Raw genomic sequence first — 20,672 nt, forward strand, 5'->3', positions numbered from 1 at the left:
CTAACAACATCCAGCTTTGCTTAAAATTTTGACATTAACCAAGGTCAGCTAGGTGCTTTTACCTGTTGAGCAGTAAATAAACTAAAGCTTGCAACTGTAGTTTAAATTACATTAGTAAATAAGAAAAATGTGATTCCAGAGAACAGAGCAACATTAAAAATTCTTTGTAAGGTTCAGACTGATTCTGGTGGCAGACTGTTGTTTTGACTTCTCTGTTGAACAGATGATAGAATGAGACTTTCTATAAACCACAACCCTTGATATAATTCTGGTTTTTGAAAGGTTCCTTGATCATAATTATATTTTCATCATAATGAAATTATAGCAGGATGGTGGCCATGGAAGTCAGAATCTGCTAAGGAGTGCATAACAACTCACCCACTGAATAGGGCTAGGCTGTGATGGGGTCTATGACAATTTGCCACAGCCAACTCGCAATGGCCAACTTGCTGCAGGACAGGAGTTACACTAATATCAAAGAAATTGTAGAATAGAATCATTAAAGGAAGGATGCAAAAGGAGGAACAAAATTAAATGTGAATGACAAAAATTAAAATAATTTTAAATTTTATTTCAAGTGATTAAATTGAATTGTTAAATTGTCCCGTGGTGAGTTGTGCCATGGAAAGTTGGCTGTGATGAGTTGTCCCACAGTGAGTTGGCTGTGGCAAGTTGTCCCATTCCGACTGTTGATGAGTAGGAGGGGCACGGCAATGGGCCTTGAAGACTACAGTGTCGGCCTGGGTGGAGCTGCTGTGGGCATAGACCCTAGTGGTAGTAGCAAATATTCAAACAAGAACTTTGAGGGCCAAATTGTGAGCTACCCAGAGTTGCTTAGGCCACTTGACTTCATCCCACCTCTGACTAAGAAACCTTATGAATCTTATAAATAATGATGGAAAAATTACAGTTTTCTTAGTCAGAGGTGGGATGAAGTCAAGTTGCCTATTAAAAAAATAAAGAAATACTTGATTAAATTTAAAATAATGGTAGATGAAACATGACAAATTACAAATGAATACCTGTAGAAGACTGATAGGATTTTAAACCTCTTTTATTTTTTAAACTTTGAGTGAAATTTAAGTCATACTGGTTTTTTTGATAGGAAGAATCTTAACAAATTTTAGATACATACAATAAGTGCAAGAAGAATAAATCATACATCTTTTTAAATTGATTGTTTTTTGTATGTCAGAATGGATGATATCATCTTTGCATCTCCTTCCTGAACTTACTTTAAGTGCAATGTAAGGTTTTTTTTTTTCATGTTCCTGCTGAATCTCTAATGGAGGTAATGATACAAAATTGAAATTTCAAAATTACATAGTACTTCTGTACACTGTAACAGTGTACATATATTATACAGAGATTATACAGAGATAGAAATCTAAGGATATAGTTCTGTGGTAAAGTACACCCTAGTTTCAGATTTTGACAGATTTTGAAATATTATTAAAGCTTCATGTGAGTTCTACTGATCATAAAAGATTAATGAACAAAAATTCTGAAGCATGATTTCATTTTTTTAATTTATAAAGCAATCCAACATGCAACATGCCCATGTCCTCCCCTTAAACCAGACACTTCTGGCCTGCCTTATGGCTGCTATTACAGAACACTTTTGCCAGCATAGCCTATCTCTCAGGGAATTATGACATGGGGCCAATGAGCTTTAAAAGGCAGGCTGATTGGCTTGATACAGGTGCAGCAGGCAGGGAGAAGTCTGCTGAAGACTTTGTCCCCTATCAGAACTTCAGGAGAAGAGGAGAAGATCCAGGAAAAAGGAAACCAGTGTGTGATCAGATGGCGATTGGGATAAGTATTCAGATGGCAGGTCAGCCAACAAAATGATGTGCCACAGATGCTAGTTGGTCAGGTGGTGAAAAGGCAATGTGAAGAATTGTCTGGAGAGATCTTACTAGCAAGTCTTGTCTGAAGAATATCTGAAAGGGCGTACATAAATTAGGACAGCTCTCTGTATAATATGGGATTCTACTGTGCTAGGAATCCTAGATCATGCACAATATTGTATTAGAATCTAAGCAAATATTCAGTATATACAAAGATCTCTATGGCTGAAAATATGAAGGTTGGGGAGAAATGGGAATATCGTTGATTGCAGGCTCCATTCAGGATTAATGGTTCATGTTCACACTTTCTAAAGCAGGAGTGTCAATGCCCGCAAGCTGGATCCAGCCTGCGGAGTGCATAGATCCAGCCTGTGGGGCCACTCTGGAAATAGCAAAGGACAGCCCACGGTGTCTCTGCCAGTGAAAACGGAGCTCGGGAGGACCACACACGGTTCTCCCAGGTTCTCTTTTTGGCTGTGACGGCCTCCTGGAGCCCTCTGCCAGCTCTCCCGGGCTCTGTTTTCACTGGTAGAGGGCTGCAGGAGGATCCCCCAGCCCCCCTGGGCCACCACAGGTGCCCCAACACGATTGATGTCAATCTGGCCACACCCACCCCGGTCACGCCCACCCAGCCCCTTGAGGTCAAACACAACCCTGATGCGGCTCTCAATGAAATTGCGTTTGACACCTCTGTTCTAAAGTGAGTCAGTCCCCCTCCTCCTGCCATCCAATTTCCCCTGATGCCTAGCAAGGACTGGTTAGATCCTATTCCTGCTGCTGCCATTTTTTCGGCTAAAATCTAAACTACTTTCCAGCAGATCAATGTGTTGTGGCCCCGCCCTCCGAGCCTATCTCATCGGAGGAAGAAGGCTCCGAACATGAAGAAGAGGAGTCGGCCAGGCCTCCCTCTCCAGGCCCCTCCCCTCTGGCACTGCCTCAAGTGCCGGCTGAGGAAGAGGAGATTAGTCAGGAGCCAGGTGTCTCCGATGAGAGCGAGGGAGGTGATCTGTCGTTCCTGGATCCACGTCAACGAAGGCATGATAAACGGTTGCAGCAGTTAAGGAGGTGTGCCAGGGATTATAACTGAGTCACTGGACCACACCCCAGAGACTATATAAGAGAGTGTGGTGGCCATTTAAGACTCTGTGACGTACAAAAACTAACTCTGGCTAGTCACTTGAACAACGCTTAAAGCTGCCGAAAAGTTTCTTGTTTGGAACTGGACTATTTGCAATTTGTATGTATTTTCTGTTTATCTGATGAAGTAAAGCCCTTGGCAGTCGATGCTGCTCGTATAGCTGCCAAGTTTTAGATAACAACCTGTGTGCATGCCAAGTGCTTTCTTAACCCTCGGCTGACTGTGTTTGTGTGTGTGTGTGGAGACGGGGACAGAACACAATGTGATATTGTTTTACAGCCTTCTTCATTGCCATTTCCTGGCACTTTTGTGTACGAGAAGTTCAGAAATATGCAGTAAATGCAGTACGGATAGGGCCAAAATAATTTCAATAGCAGTTTCCAGACTGTCAAAATGCATCTGAAGCCTAGCAATATGTTTAGTTTATAGGAGGGGTAGAGAGTAGATTAGTAGCCAAGAACTGTACTTAACAGTTTTTGAATCACTGAGATCCACAAAGGGGATGAAATCATAATTTATATTTATTTATTTATTGGTTCGATTTATATGCCACCCTTCTCCGGAGACTCAGGGCGGCTTACAATGCGTTAAGCAATAGCCTTCATACTTTTGTATATACCTGCTTAGTAGGGCTTTCACCCCCCCCCCCAAATGGTGTTCTTTTTTATACAAGGTCATCTTATTGCCCCCACAATCCGGATCCTCATTTTACCTACCTCGAAAGGATGGAAGGCTGAGTCAACCTTGAGCCTGGTGAGATTTGAACTTGCAGTAATTACAGGCAGCTGGTGCTACTTAATAGCGCTTTAGTCTGCTGGCCTTTTGTGTGTATGTAGTAGTTCTTTGTTTGTGTAACTGTGGTATGTTTATTTAGATCTTATTCCCAGTTTTGTTTTCCTGTTTAACAAGGCGGGAACTCGTGAGCTAGTTTTAAGCAGCTATGTTCAAAGGGAGCTTTGAAGTCTGCAGAGCAAAGAATCAGGGTGTATCAGCGTGGATTGCAGCTTGCCCTCTCCTGGCATTTCAAAGGAGATACAATAAATTCCAAACTTCTTGGCATCAGATTCATTTGACATGAGTACACATGGCTAATTATTAGCATATCTGTTCAAACTAGCATGTTATTTTTCTTTAGTCCAGAGATATGCTCCAGTGTTTCAGTGTATAATGAAAATAGGTGCAAGAATCTGTATAATTGTAGCCATCTTTTGTTTCAGCACAGAAACTAAAATATTGTGTCTATTTTTTAAAAAAATGTCGTTAGAATATGACTCATTACTTGTAGGTGGTAGCTTTATGAGTCACTGAACATAGCTAGTTATTGTTCTCAGTTTTAAGTCAAATTCCTGTCTTGCGCAGTGCAATCAAAGCGTTGTCTTATAAGAGATAAATACTGCTTTGAGAATGAGATTTTAGTTCAGTTTCTGATATAATTAAGAAAAATCATTTTGAATGGAAATGGATACTTCACCAATTCAGGGGCTTATCAGTTTTATACAGAAGACATACATAATCAAATATAATCTTACATTAAGAAATCAAATGGCAGTTCTAAGTTGTCTTTTTGTGATGGATTATTGATATTCTGTTCTCCTTCAGGGGGAAAAAGATTGATAGAGCCAGTCACCAAAAGCTGATGAGCAGGAGAATTCCTTGTAGTTTAGGTTGAAAAGAGACTAATTACCAAACAAACATCACTTTAATTTGTATTTCTGTCAGTCTTTATGATCTGCTGTAGAATCTTCCCATTTGTTGATGTAAATTGAATGGCCTGTGTAGTTCTCAGGATCTTCCTTCCTTCTTTCTTTTGTAGACAGTAACAGTACTTTAATGTGTTGCAGAGACAGTCTGCCTTCACTATGCATTCTTCAAACTGAATCTGAAATGCCACACAGCTCTATGATTCAATATGTGATCTGTAAATCAAAGCATAATTATTATTCTAGATTTATACTTTTACAGATATTATGATGCAGTTTTACAGTACTGTTGTGGGATAAACATGCACATGATTTGAGCCTTCATTATTTCCCCTAGGAGATCTCAAACCCTTCTCCTCCAGCCCTACTTCTCAGTCCTGGTAGCTCTTGGGGAGAATTAACTATGTGTTTTGTAACCAACATTTTATTCCAGAAAAATCCTACCTAACACTGTCTGATTTACTAGGAAGGAAGCAAGTGGGAAACCTCTTCCTTTAGTAGCCCTTTCCTAGAAAAAACTTCACTGATTCATTAAGAATTTAAATATTTATAATTAAATATTAATAATATGAACCTAGGACAAAAATCAACAACAAAAGAAAATGAAGGCAGAATAAGCAATTGCTTTATGAAAAAGCTGATCTCAGTCACCATCAGCTCATTTTTACTCCACTTTCTTTTTCTGAGCTGATTCTTCATTGTCTCTGACCTGTACCAAGCTTGATTGCACCATGCAGTCACCTGAAGAAGTGTTTCTTTCCCCAATCATAAATAATCTTTTTCATCAAGTCCAAAGCACTTGTTCCCTATATGTGCAGATAGGACTGGACTTTATCACACTATCAACTTTGTTTTTATGCTAATTAATTTTGGGACTGTAATTATTTCTAACCTGATTTATGGTTCCATATTCTGATATATTCTGAAATATCAAATCTAGCCTCTACATCTGAATGGGAATCCATCGTGAAAGAGTGGTGTGAGCTACCATTCAGCACTATTATCAAAATTTGTTTCCTTCTGATCCTGCCATCGTTGTCACCATCTTCAAGACACCTTTCACTGTGGGAAGACTTCCACAATCACAAAAGGCTCTTTTTAAATTTGGTGTAATGTTGTTGCATAGCAACAGCACAGTTGGTAGGCGAAGCAGAGCTGCATCTAATGAGGCTCTCTTAATATGCTGTCCACTACTCCTTCTACCATATGGGATTATGTCCCTTACATATTTACTATGGGACAAGCATGTGAATAAGACTTCCATATCTAAATTAATTGTTTTTTGGCATTCTAATTTAAGTAATGTAATACATTTCCACATTTTCTTTCTACTTTCCAGAGGCAGGGTTCATTATTTTCCCCATACAGTACTGGTTATCTGTTTGTACAGCTATTCATTTGTGCCTATATTTATAGCCCTACCAAAAGACTGACTGGTATTCGTGTGAAAGAAAAGAACTAAATAAAACTGAAATAACTGGCCCTGAAGGAATAACATTACATTGTGGACATAGTCTTTGTTGTACCTATTTGCACATGTTTCATTGCTCTGTGGTCATATAAATGTGCAACTGTATTGATGTATAACAAGTGGGAGCTTCTTCTCTACTCATGCCAACTGGGAGAGCTGGCATGCTCCAGTTCCCATCTATTGGACAGTATCAACTTGTGGAAGTTAGAACTTTTGCCTTCTCTACTGCTGTACCTATGAAACAGCATCACCCAGAGATTCTATTGATGTTTTGTAAAACAAAGCAGTTCAGTAGTTCAAATCCCTAGTGCCACGGAATGGGGTGAGCTCCCATTACGTGTCCCAGCTTCTGCCAACCTAGCAGTTTGAAAGCACGTAAAAAATGCAAGTAGAAAAATAGGGACCACCTTTGGTGGGAAGGTAGCAGCTGTCCGTGCGCCTTTGCTGTTTAGTCATGCCAGCCACATGACCACGGAGACGTCTTTGGACAGTGCTGGCTTTTCGGCTTTGAAACGGAGATGAGCCCTGCCCCTTAGAGTTGGGAACAACTAGCACATATGTGCAAGGGGAACCTTTACCTTTATCTTTTAAAACAAAGGAATAAAACGAACTTTACAGTACAATTTACTGCCAAATTTTTTTAAAAAAAATCCTAAAAGCAACCACCAAAATATGAACTTTGAATAAACTATTTGAAAAACCATGCTAATTTTTGTGATTTGCAAGAAACATGCATTGCCTTCACTTTGTACAGAAGGGCTTTTTTTTTTTTTTTTAAGAATGCTAAAGTGGGTATTGCTAATAATTTAAATGTAATTCCATACTGTTCATTGGGGTTTCTTTCTAATAATTGTGCCAGGATTGCAACTCTGTATATTTATTGTGGACTGATCATGAAATGTATCAGAACACTTTGAAATGATTGGTCTTTCTATAACTCTGTCAAGTCAGTTACCAAAGATGAGAGAAAGCTCTAAGAATAAGATTTCATGATTGAGGAAACACTGAATACAAATGTGCCCCATCCAGCATGAGAGGCTGAATTTATAATGAATATCTCTCATTTATATGGCTTGACACTAGGAATTAATAATATCCATAAATGCAGCTGACAAGTTGATGGAAATTTTCAGAAGGTTCCCTTGCGAAAATCATCGTATGATTTTCAGGGGTTAACAAAATTTGTAGGAAATAAAAACATAATATAAATAAAGCATATGTGGCTGAAATACAATAATTGAACTAATTTTAATATCCTTCTTCTAAAATTTCAGAAGTATAATAAATAAAATATTAATGGAAATGGTAAAGTAAGATTCAAAAGATAATTACAAATCAAAACAAAAACAATGAAACAACATTCATTGGCATAACTTTCTCTATGGCATGGGTGTCAAACTCACTAAGTCACGTTGCCGTCACATAACGTATTGCAATGTTTTTTCCCTTTGCGAAGCTGGAGTGGGAGTAGCCTGCATGTGACACATTCAGCCCATTGGCTGCCAGTTTGACACCCTTGCTCTATGGTGTTTCCAGAAAAGATCTATTTTCATACCAGGAAGTCAACAACTTGGGGAACAAGTCACATCCCTCACTTTGTAAATCCTTACTGTTCACCTTTGTTATTTTGTTGCTAAGTTTCTATATCCATGTATGTAATGTGATATTTGATTGCAACTGAGGACTAAAATAAAACCTTAGGAAACAGTATTTTTAAAATGTTCAACATGCAAGTCATACTCAGGTTAAAGTATTCATACCCACTGTAGAAAAGAAGTCTTCACAGTCAGAATAACTGTGCCCTAAAAGGATTATGCAAATATGTATTAGTTTGATCCGATGTTATATTCAATAATTTTCTCTTTTTATGGTTAGGCAGTCTAAATGTGGCATCTTTTGTGTTCTTTCCAATGCCAGAAGCAAGCTGTTCTTTAGAAGATGATGCAGGAAGAATTTATCTAACAGTTTTCTTTCCTTTTGGGAAAAAAAAAACTGGGCAAGACCTCCCATTCTACTGCATGGGGGTGAAAGGGAAGGATCATACTCCAAAATGATTATTTTGGAAGTAGGTAAGTAAGAGAATACTAAGATATATATATCTTATTATTACACACACATATATATTACACACACACACACACTTACTTTCTTCATCCCACAAGGGATCCCACAAATGTAAATACTCTGCAGATGTTCAGAACTTTTTTCCCATGAGTCTCTATAGTATAAATGGAAATATTTCAAGTCTTATAATATATTGTTTCAGAATTTAAATTGAATCTGGATCTAGAGTTGTATAAGAAACTTTATGTACTCTGTATCAGACTGAATCTATAAATCAACAGAAGCTGACATAACTTCAGTATGGTAAAAGTTAAACATGATATCTTTCAAAGCCTGCTTACTTTCCATTTATTTGCAATTGCTTACAGATTTACAGAATAATAAACCATGAAAGTGGAAGGTGCAGACGTTCCTTTAGTCAATCTTATTAATACCTCCTTTAGAAGAAATAACAGGTTTTACATGTTTCCTGTAGCCAAATAGGAAACTTCTCATCCTTGGATTTCCTTCCCCCATCCACACCCCATTTGCAGAACTCTTATAGGACAGAAAAAATCTTAATATTCTTAAATATTATTACTATTTACAATTATTAATATGCTTAAGTCTTTTGCATGCAATGCATATCTGAGATCTCCCCACACATTTTCAATCAGATCCAAGTCTGCAGGCAATGAAATAGAGACACAGGAAATATTTTAGGGGTGGAAAGATAAATAGGTTCAACTAAGCAACATCTTATTTAATCACTGAAGGAGTTAAAGCTGAAAAAAGGTTGGGTATTTACAAGATAATGATATAAAGTGTATGTCCAAATAAACCATGAAGTACTTACAGAAAATTAAAAAAAAATAATCTACTATTTTTTGTTTTGTTCATCTGTAGGAGATGTATTAATTAATAGTGTCCAGTCAATACAGAATTCTAATATTTTCTTTAAATCTAGTCTGATCCCTGTGTTAATGAATATTTTACAGAAGTATTCATGTTTAAATCACCAGTTGACACTAATTTTTATTTAATGTCTTTAGTAATGATGTGCATCTCCCACTGAAAATACATGGTGTTTAGCTTTTAGGAAAGTGTGGGTGTCTGACTGATGTTTGAAGTCCAGCTGGCCTACTTTCAGCATATGCTAGGGGAAAAAATTTCCTGCAAAGTCAACCATTCATTTGCTTATTTTTAAACCACTTTAAAGGATTGCTTAACCGTATTGACTACATTCTCCTAACTACTCAAAATTTCCGCTACCGGTTCTCCAGAACTGGTCAGAACCTGTTGAAACCCACCTCTGAATTCCAGTCTCATGACTAAAGAGAGAAGGACATAGTTGGCTACTTTCTGTCCCGTTATCAGCTTCATTCTTCCTAAAAGCATTTGGGGTTGAGTTCTCCAAAGTCTATGTTTTTTTTTCTTGAATTCTAAATTGTATAAAGAATATGCATGCATATAGAAGTCACATGACAATCAGCCACAAATACTGTATGAGAGAACTGATCAATCCAACAATGATGTCTAGGTAGAAAGAATTTAATAGTTTTTTTTTTCTTCCTTTGTTTTACTAAGGATATGGAAACTGCTGATGTGAAGGCCCAGATGCTCTTCAGAATGTATGAATCTCAAATCCCACACCCAGAATCTATACATCAGCTGGAAAGAATCAAAGCCATTATCCTAGATTAAAGTCAGAGCCTCCAGAACTACAGCAGTAAGATGGTACCCAAAGATGAACTGCTGATATAATTTCTGAGGCAGCAGCAGACATAGAAAGAAGATCAAGCAGAGAAAGTGCTTTGGGAAAACAAGACCCTGTATGGGATATATTATCAATAGCTAAGGTGGCAGATATTAGGAAATCCTACCAGTGGCTGGAAAGGACTGGACTAAAAAGCTATCATAGCAGCATAGCAAGAGGCACGACATACCAAATCCTTAGTCTACCACACTAGACATGATCCAAGGTGCAGTCTATGCAGAAGCCTTAGTGACAATCCAATATGTGGTGGCAGAGTGTAAGATGCATACAGGAATAGCATAGGCAGGATTAGAACTCAGTGTTTCCCAGCTTCTAGCCTTAACCACTACACCTTAACCACTACACCAAACTGATTGTCATGATATATAAAGCTTTAAACTTCTCTATTGTTGAATATAAACATTGGTTTAGTTTAAATGTGGTCCATACAACAGTGACTTTCTCTTAGTATAATTTTGTGACTCAGTAACTGTATAGGTAATATGTATCAGCAGCAGGATTTACTACAGTATTACAACATCCTAGCTGAACCCTGTGGCAATCTAGGAAACCCCCGCCAAACCCCTCAAGTTGTCATTTATGAATTTTTGTTGGTACTGAATCAATTTAGTATGCAAACTTTCATGGCTGAAAAGAAAGAATTTCAAACTTTATACCAATAAAGGATTCCTATTTTGCCTAGAAAATGGAAAAGGATATGACCATTAATACTAAAAACATGGATCTTGGGTTACAACAAAAATAATACTTTGCATTTATTAGATTCTATTATATACTATACAAAGTTATCATACAGTAGATATGTAATGATATCAATGCTTCATTTAAACATTTGTTTTACAGTGTCCTACACTTGTTGCATTTTGGAGAGAGGTTACTATACGTATTAGCTATTCATAAATAGAGATTACAGAGGTAAGATTTGATCTTACTTGAAAATTTGGAGCAAATTTTTCTCTATAAAAATTACACAACAAAATAAAATGTACTTTTTTTCAACCCACAAAATATTTTTTTTACACATATGTAAACTTTTGGATCTCCATAATATAACAGAAAAGCCATTTTTTAAAAAAGGCATGAGTGGCATATCTAAATTCCAGATATAAAATTAGGTAGATTTTATATAAAACAAGGCGAGGGATCTTGAGAGAGATCTGTATGAATAACTTCCATGTAATCATTTATATTCTGCCATTTAAAGAAAATATGTCAATTATTATTTTTTATAGGTATTCAGACTCCAAAACAGAAAGCTGAAATAAGTTTGTAGGACCAAAAAAGCCCACAGAAATATCTTTGACATCAACTGGCACACTGGCATCTCTACTAATTTTTCACATGGAATATTAAAATATGTCAGGAAAATAATAATAACAACAATAATAACAACAATAAAATATTTACTACTTTCTGCTCAATGTATAAAGATATAAAGACACTGAAAATATATAGAGGGTAAAACTTATTTTATGAGCAACTTGGACACTTTATACGGTGTAATGCCTACTAATTAATATAAATTTGTGAAGATGATCATTAAAAGATCTGTTGAAAGATAATGTCTATTTTCAGAACAAGACCTAGACCAATTTCATTCATAAATGAGAAAAAAGGCACAAGCAATAATTGAGATATAAATTCTCTGTACTTTATATCATCCAGTTGCATAGATAATTAAAGTTAGAAATGTCTTTAGAAGAAAAGTTCCTAAGAAATTAATTTTTGAACCATATTATTAATTCCATGTTCAAATTGGCTGAAGCAGCTCCTCATGGACTTATTTACTTTATTTAGCAAGTCCTCATTCAGTATATTCTACAGCACCATTATTTTTATTGGCACTGCTTGTTTTTGCACTTACCTTGCCCAGTTCCTACAGCAAAACTATCAATGCATGGTGTGACCATGGTATTTGATGATCAACCAGCTTGTTGCAGGATCTGGATTTGAACAGAGAGGGAGGGACTGACCTAAGGTCACCCAGCTGGCTTCTATGCCTAACGGGAACCAGTATCTGAGTCTCCCCATTCCTAGTCCAGCACCTTAATTATGGCATCAAATACACTCTCCTTTTAAATTGCTATTTATCATGATGTATAAAGTAAGCCAAAGACAAATAAGGCCTGGGAAAATAGATAAAGCTAAGTAATTTTGAAGTTAAGATTTCTTATGAACTTGGAGGAAGGTTCGCTGGGAAGACAATGGAGCAATTAAATCAAGGTTCTTAGAATCTTGTAGTGGATTTTGGAAGTCAGGTGCTATGGCTGCTAGTGCTGCACCAATGGAAGCAGAACTACAAAAATGCTTTGAAAAATTCCTTATATCTGTAAACAGAATCAGGATTCAGTGTAATATAAATCATTCATGCTCATATGTTTTTGAAAAGTCACAAATAATACAGAACAGTTTTCATTTTTCATCGGATCTACTCATAAAGAGGTAATAAATACTAATAAAGGTTGAGGAACCAAATATTATATTTGGCTTATTATTTATCATATTATTAATAAGATGACTGGAGTTTTTACATGTATTATACTATAAAATGAAGCAAGCACATTTCTTGGTGAAAATGCCACATTTGCTTCTAAAATATTATGAGCAATATCTAGATTATATCTACTGTGTTTGGACTATTTGCTTTTGCCCAGACCAATGTTACTAGTAACTGATTATTATTGTGCAATTATAACTTATTGGAATGTTTTGAGAATAAGCAGGATCTTATTACGATTTTGACTAGTTTTTAAATATAATGTTCATTTTGGGACCTCTTTCCTACTTTATTAATTTATTTATCAAACTTCTAAAGACACCCAAGTCCATAGGAATTCTGGGCAGTATACAACAGGGTTCCCCAACCCATGGGCTGCGGCCCACTACCGGGCTGCAGCCTGTTTCAAATCAGGCTGCATGAGCGATGGGCAAGTATGTGTGCACCTAAAACTACCCTTGCGCAAGTGGAAAATGCTTGAGTGGAGGGTGCTGGTGCACATGAGTGGAGCTCCGCATACAAACACAATCGCCCACCCCTCAAGCGCCCTCCACTCATGTGAGTGGAACTTTGCACGCGGGTGCAAGCATCTTATGCACAAACTATATTTGCATGAGTGGAAGGCATGCCTGCCTGCTGTCACACCAATGGAACTATGCGCACATGCATGCACCTGGCATTGTATACCAACACAGGACTGCTGGTATACCATATTAAGTTAGAGGCAGCATAACAAATAAAAAAACACCAAGTAAGAGCAATAAAATACACAGCCTAATACAAAGTGTTCTCTTAAGAGGCTCCCCATGTACTCTAGCCCCAGGATAGGAGAAGTAGATCAGATTTTTAGAACCCATTTATGCAAGATCAGGATCTCTAGGGGACACCCTTCCCAAGGACAGGAACTACGACAGAGAAAATCCTGATTCCCAATAGATGATACTGTTTAATTGAGAGGACTAATGTATGCCATCTGTGCCTGATCATAAAGGACAAGTTAAATGGTCCCTCAGTTTGCCAATTACCATGCTATGAAGAACTTTATAAGTTATAACCAACACCCTGAGTTGCCCTGATAGCTAAAGGAGACTAATTACCTGGGCATATCGTGGCTTGCCCATAACAGCCTACGCTGACTTATTCTATATCAGCCAAAAATGACATGGCCTAATAGACAGGTGGTTGGATTAGCAGTCTGAAGGCCATTGTCCATTTCCTGAGGAATTATAAATTCTAACTTATTTCATATATACAATACAATACAATACAATACAATACAATACAATACAATACAATACAATACAATACAATACAATACAATACAATACAATACAATAATATAACTATTTACCTCCACTGTTTCTTAGCTATCATAGTAAATAATCACTTATACCTTTATTTTTTCATTTATTAGACAAAACAGATTATCACAAGAATGTACCTATACAGTACCAGGTTATTAATGAAATCCAATCCATTTATAGTCAATTATATTTGTTACAGAAAAATTATAACACAATTTAATTATTGTGAATTAAGCACCATTAGCTATATTTGTATCTAGTTCAGAATACTGTAAATGGTGTTAGTAAAACATTACAGAATATTATAGTCAGCAAATGGTGTAACATATGACTATTATGCAGAATAAGGAGGAAAATCAATTAAAAACTTTCAGAGATGAAATAAAAGTTTATGTTTAAAGTCCACTGGAATGATTCATGAGTAGACCAAAACACCTGAGAAACATGGGAAAACAATAAGAAAGAATCAACAGAGAAAAAGCAAAGTATTTAGTGGTTCTATAATTTAAAGTCTCCCTTGAATTATTAAATGAAGTAGTTTCCTATTTTGATCAGTTACTGGAAGTTAAATGACCAACAATTCTCCCCTTAGGCATATTTAAAAGCATTACATCTTATTGATAAAATAATAAGGTTCCTGTATGAACAAAACATTACAATGTTTTTGAAAATTTGGAGTCTCTGATAACTTGCACATACATTGTTCTTTCCATATGAATATTTTCTATGCATGGGTATAAAATTTCAATTTGCTACAGGTGCCAGTGTCCCTACAGTGGCCACTCTGATGACTTTGTACATTCCAAGCTTGCGGAGATTTGGCTGTCACCGCCAGTTGTCCCTATTTCACAATTGTCAGAAATTTGGGAATTTTAGAATTTTTATGAGAATAAAATAATGCAAACTTGCTTCTCATATCAAAATGTATTAGATAGCAAGGCCCATATTAGAAATTCAAATTATGTGCAACTTAATTAAAAATATCAATGCAGTAGCTACTGTCCCCAGCTTTTTCACACAATCAAAAAGCTTCAGATGAGCCTCAGATGGGGATATCCAAGGCCAGTTTCCTTGTATATCTCCGCGTGAGTTCTTCTGAAGCTTTTTTGATTGTCTAAAAGAGCCATGAAAAAAAATGGTTACTTAGATACCACAGCAGTTCACTTAAGGACATCTGGATAACCATACCATGCAGGGGAGAGCATCTTCACAAAGCTTTAGAATGTGAAAGTGAATAGCACAGACTTTTATTAGGTTCTAGTTGGAAGTGCATGTGATGTTTTCACTTAGATGGATTACGTGAAATAAAAACAACTAGGACAGCATGTTGATCCAATGCAAAGAAACAAATAAATACCACCTATAGAAATACTTTTTCACTCTTCTAAATTGTTTTCACCTCTGATTTTAACTACAAAATATCCCGAAAGAAATATTTTGTTATATTAGCACAGAGAAAGTTGCGTAAACTATTAAAAATACTTGGGATGTTTTTTTTAAAATTCTTGTCCCATTTTTTTTATTCTTCTCGCTTTGTGCTGAGCCGTATTTCAAATTATCCTACTATTCCTAAGGAAAGGTGGTCTATTTAATATTTGATTGTTCCTCCAAAAAGCACATAAAAACATTTTGTCAACTCCTCCCTTTTTTTTGCTTGACAGACACTTTGAATAGAATCATTATACTCTATTTTCCATCTTAGTGATGGAAGTACCATGATTCTGTTACTATTTCACATAAGAGGCCAATAATATGTTTTCCCCCCTCCTTTGCTTGTCAGGTCCCCATAGGGATGCTGCCATTCTGGAGGGGGAAGTGGCAAGTTGTTGAAGGCAAATTCTTTGCATATTTTTGCTTTTGCTATAACACGGGGATCAGGGCGGCCAGGTATGTGCAATGGATGGGCTTCCTCCCAGCCAGTTCCAGCTGTTTCCAAGGTTGCAGCATCCTGAGAGTGAACTGCTATCAAGCTAATGTTTCAGAGTTCTCACAACACCTTTGCGGCATTGTATTGGCTACTGGTAGACTGGGGGATTGGGGTGGGGTTTGAAGAGACAAAAATAGCTTAAGGCTTTGTGCGGGAACTTCAGATTCCGCCTAATGACCTGCCTCAGCTATCTTCTCAGGAAAGCATGACTCTTGAAATGGTGGTAGTTCAAAAGGAAACTTTTACTGAGAGAAAGAGATTGCAGAGAAGTCAGGCAGAATCTGAAGTTCCCGTGCAAAGCCTTAAGCTATTATTCCCTCTTCAAACCCCACCCCAGTCTCCCAGGCCACCTGTACGATGCCACAAAGATGTTTTTATTTTTTATGATTTAATGACTATTCTGTATAAAACACATAAAGGGAATTAAATTCCAGTTTAGCAGACATAAACTTGGTCTTCATATGCAACAGTGGGCTATGAATCAATCTTTGAAAGCAATTAACAAGTTCATAGCTCATTTAGTGTAAAAGCAACCAATATGATCATAAAATTTGGGACTTTATACTAATTTTTAGGGGAACACAATCTCAATCCCTAAGTATTTGGGAAAAACAGACAGAGTAGCTGACCAGAAGAATGTTAAATAAACATTTATTTAACGTTAGGTGGTAATGCACAACACATTAATCAGTGGAAAAAGGAAGAAAGCATTAAAATCTGATTCAACATTTCATGCATAAATATAATCACAGCAGAAATCAACATATGTTTATATAAATGTAGGCATCTTACCACAACCTAAGTCATACAACAGCATACTCAACTTGCTTCAGACCAAGAGCTGTAGTTAGTTTTTTATGGCATTCCAGAGACTACAAATAAAATCAAAGTAAGAGTAAAGAATGAAAATTAATGATGTTAAATTCATCATGAAAATGAGAGGTGGGTTTCAGCAGGTTCTGACCAGTTCTGGAGAACCGGTAGTGGAAATTTTGAGTAGTTTGGAGAACTGGTAAATACCACCTCTGACTGGCTCCGCTCCCATCTATTCTCTGCCTCCCGAGTCCCAGCTGATCAGGAGGAAATGGAGATTTTGCAGTAACCTTCCCCTGGAATGGGGAAGGAATGGAGATTTTACAGTAGTCTTCCCCTGCCACCAAGCCATGCCATGCCCACCAAGCCATGCCACACCCACCAAGCCACACCCACAGAACTGGTAGTAAAAATTTTTGAAACCCACTACTGATGAAAATGAATAGTTAATAATATGATTCCCAATTTATTTATTTATTTTAATTTCTGTTATATGAAAATTTGAAATTTGGTAACAAATTTGTATAGGCCGAGGTATAATACCTAAAGGTGTTTTAAAGCAACTAAATTTGAAGAACTAATAATAGGACAATATTATCCTTGGTTTTCTCCATCAGACAAAGATATATGATGATAACTGGGCTGAGATGATAGACTACCAATTTTTCCAGATGCAGTTTGATTGTTTGTTTACATTCTGCCTTTATTATTTTTTAAAACAACTCAAGGTAGTGAACCTATCCAAGACATCTTCCTCTTCCTATTTTTCCCACAACAACAACCCTGTGAAGTCAATTGGGCTGAAAGAAAATGACTGGCCCAAAGTCACCCAGCTGGTTTTCATGACTAAGGTAGGACTTGAACTGAACTCATGGTCTCACACTTTCCGGCCCAGTGCCTTAACCACTAGACCAAACTGGAAGCATTGATTCTTTCAGGCTAGGCAACAGGTCTTCCTCCTGTTCCCCAAGGTCATTCCCACCATCATATTTAACTCTTTATTCTATTGGCTACTAAAATCGTTAGGGTTTGCCTATGCTTTGAAGACTGATATTTTGTAATTTTCTTTCTGTCTATTTTCTATAGGAAGGACTTGCATCCACTTTCTGTTCCCCAATGTGAGGAGAAAACAGAATGGAGGCTTTCCATCATGTTGTATAACTTCCTTGATTTGTTCTTTGAACATTTATTTCATTTCTATAAAAGAAATACTTTCAGCAATTTATGAGATATACCAAGGACAAAAGCATCGAAACTAAAATATTAGGCATCTGTTTCCTGGTGCTCCTAATGGACTTAGCATGGCTCATATCCATTTGTTTTGCTACAAGAGACCACAGTCTGTAGGAAGATTCAGGGTGACTCTGAATACTTTCCGCCTCCAACAATATGGCTTGGGATGTACTTAGTAATGACTGATAAAACTGCATGGAAAGAAGCATGGAAGAACCTAGAAAAACTTGGATCCTAAGGGTACAGACAAAAAGATGAATTATGCACCTCAGATAAAACCTTCTGTGCTGTAGAAAGAGTATAATCACTTATTATCACAATGGAAACACACTCCCACAGTTCCTCACTAAAGGGAAAACCCATTATTAACATAATAGCAATATATCAGAATACTAACAATCCCTCTTGGCAAGCATGCTACATTATTGTTCTAAATTTAAAATAATATTGTTTAGATGCCTGCACTGCTTATGATGAATTTATTATAGCTAGTAAGTAAAGAATATTTTCTTTTCATTTTCTTTGAAAAGATGAGTTAGTGTGTATTTCGTTGTCTAGTTTTGATATATTGTGCTTTTGATTGCTAAAAAATTTCCTCTAACAAGAAACTGATCCTTCTATTGTTTTATTACCATCCACTTCCAAAATATATCTTACATATATAAATAATAAAATCAGTCAGTTCAGTGCCAGTCATCAACCACATACTGTTTTGTAGCTCATTTAGTCAACTATTTTTAGAATAGCAAATATTAAATATGCCATAAAGCAAAATAGGTTGGAATAAAAGTTCAAAACTCTATGACATCAGAAAATATACTGATATAAGATATTGTTCTGGGGCAATTACTGTGATGAAAATGTAAACTTAATGAACAACATTTAGTCATTGCTATTTGGTTATTCAATCAGGTGGAAGAAAAATCACTTTGAAATATTTTTTGAGGAATGTTTATGGAGATTCTCAGTCATCCAGATTATAGTTGTCTCAGAGGTATTTTTTCAAAAGGCAACTGGACTGTTTTTCCTTGAGGAAGAAGAACAAAATGTTTTGCTTCTTATTCAAGAATCTTCATCAGTCATGATGGGGCAGGAAGGAGGATGGAAGGATAGATACTGACAGTTGAGACTGGATGGTGGGGAGATGGAAGGATGGGTTCTGACCAGATGGTGGTAGTGATGAATGGAAGGATTGTATTTCTTTGCAGACATCTGTTCTTGAGGCCACTTGGGGGTTTGATGGCAAAGATAAGCCCTCAAGTGGTCTCAAGAGCTCTCAGGGAGAGTGCTAACAACCAGATGACTGCAAAGAAATACAATTCTTCCATCTGTCCACCCCCTCCTTGCACCATCCAGTCCATCGTAACTGATGAAGCTTCATGGATGAGAAAGGAAACATTTTATTTTTCTTCCTCAAGGAAAAAACAGTCCAGTCCAAAACATCTTTGAGACATTTTTTGAGGATAAAGAAAATTTCAATTATATTCTTATGAATGGGATTTGGAATTCTTGCTAACAAGGAAATAGCTCTGTTTGTGTCTAGCTGTACTATTTTCATTATACCATTTTATTTCTAAAGGTATTCTATGACTTTCTATATTACAAAGGAACTTCCAAGCAAAGACATCAAGAAAAAAAGTCTTCCATGAGATCTTCCTATATCAAGGCTGCAGAAATATGGTAGATGAGTTACAAGATAATTGTGACACCTTGTGATTCTGAATTCCCATGAAATAATTCTGAAAATATTCAGAAACATTTTGAAAATAAAATAAAAAACAAAACAAAACAAAACAGAATCACTTTCATAAAGGAAAAAAAATTGAGGGTTGAAAGGGAATTGGAATCCAGATTTCAAATATTGTACCGTATTTTTCAGAGTATAAGACACACTCCCCCCTCCAAAGAGGCTGAAAATTTGGGTGCGTCTTATACTCCGAACCTTTTTTCCAGCCCTAACGAGGCACTAGAGAGTGAAGCGATCTTCCGCATGATGATCAGTTGTGCTTTAGAATTTTTTTTCCAGCCCTGACCAGGCGCTAGCGAGTGAAGCGATCTTCCACACTTTGCCTGCTTTTCTCATTGCTTCTCTGTCTGACAATCAGCTGTGCTTTAGAAGCTAGTTTTTATCCCCAACCAGGGGATAAAAAGAGCACGCAACCAGCTAACTAATGTGCTGAAGCTGACCAGACTAAGGATGCTAGCCAGATGACTACCTGGTAGGCAGATTTTTTTCTCCTATTTTCCTCCCCAAAAACTAAGGTACATCTTATACTCAGGTGCGTCTTATACTCTGAAAAATATGGTAAATCTCATGTAGCCCAGTAAATAATCGGTGTACACAATGTTTTTTTTATAGAGTATTTCCTTTATTCCATTCTATATATTTTATACTGCAGCTTCAGAGAGTTCGCAGTATCATTTCTAATCTGTTGTGACAATTATAATTCCAATTTTCTGTTGCAGCTGTTGAAGTTGCTTTTGATGCACACTAAGCTTCCAAAGAAGTTCTATCTCCAGCTGTAGGTTACTTTCTGATCGCTAAACTTTTGAGGGTTTCTTTTTTGTATAAATATTAAGAAGAAAACATCTTTTTAAGAAGGTATGTTTTTTTCCCCACCTTCTGTATGCCAATATATTTTTAGTACTACGCTGAGCCTTAGAATGTTCATTTAACAATGTAGTGTAGATAACTATATCGCAATACTTTCTTCCATTATTTACTATGTCTTTAATATCCTGGGTATAATCATGCTCTACTGATTAATAAAGCACTGATTTGACAGTGCTTTATGAAGTACTATTTGATGTAAGAGAATGAGGCCTGATTCAGTAGTAAAATAAGAATAACTAGGTGAATAACTGAATTTATAATAATTCCATTTAAAAATTCTCTTTCCTCTATAACACTTGAACTTT

The 20,672-nt window shown here is 36.6% G+C and overlaps 1 protein-coding gene across 1 annotated transcript in view; it reads left to right on the forward strand.

The window, feature by feature from the left end:
• The first annotated feature begins 713 nt into the window (after positions 1 to 713).
• Positions 714 to 20,672, forward strand: part of LOC139320596 (uncharacterized) — a 46,200-nt gene continuing 26,241 nt past the window's right edge. Inside the window, exon 1 of the mRNA XM_070948982.1 lies at positions 714 to 815. Coding sequence (XP_070805083.1) covers positions 714 to 815 — 102 coding nt within the window. The remainder of the gene's footprint in view (positions 816 to 20,672) is intronic.

The sequence above is a fragment of the Pituophis catenifer genome, unplaced genomic scaffold, assembly GCF_029215685.1.
Source record: "Pituophis catenifer annectens isolate HBS135680 unplaced genomic scaffold, rPitCat1.0.hap2 SCAF_8, whole genome shotgun sequence".
NCBI lineage: Eukaryota > Metazoa > Chordata > Lepidosauria > Squamata > Colubridae > Pituophis > Pituophis catenifer.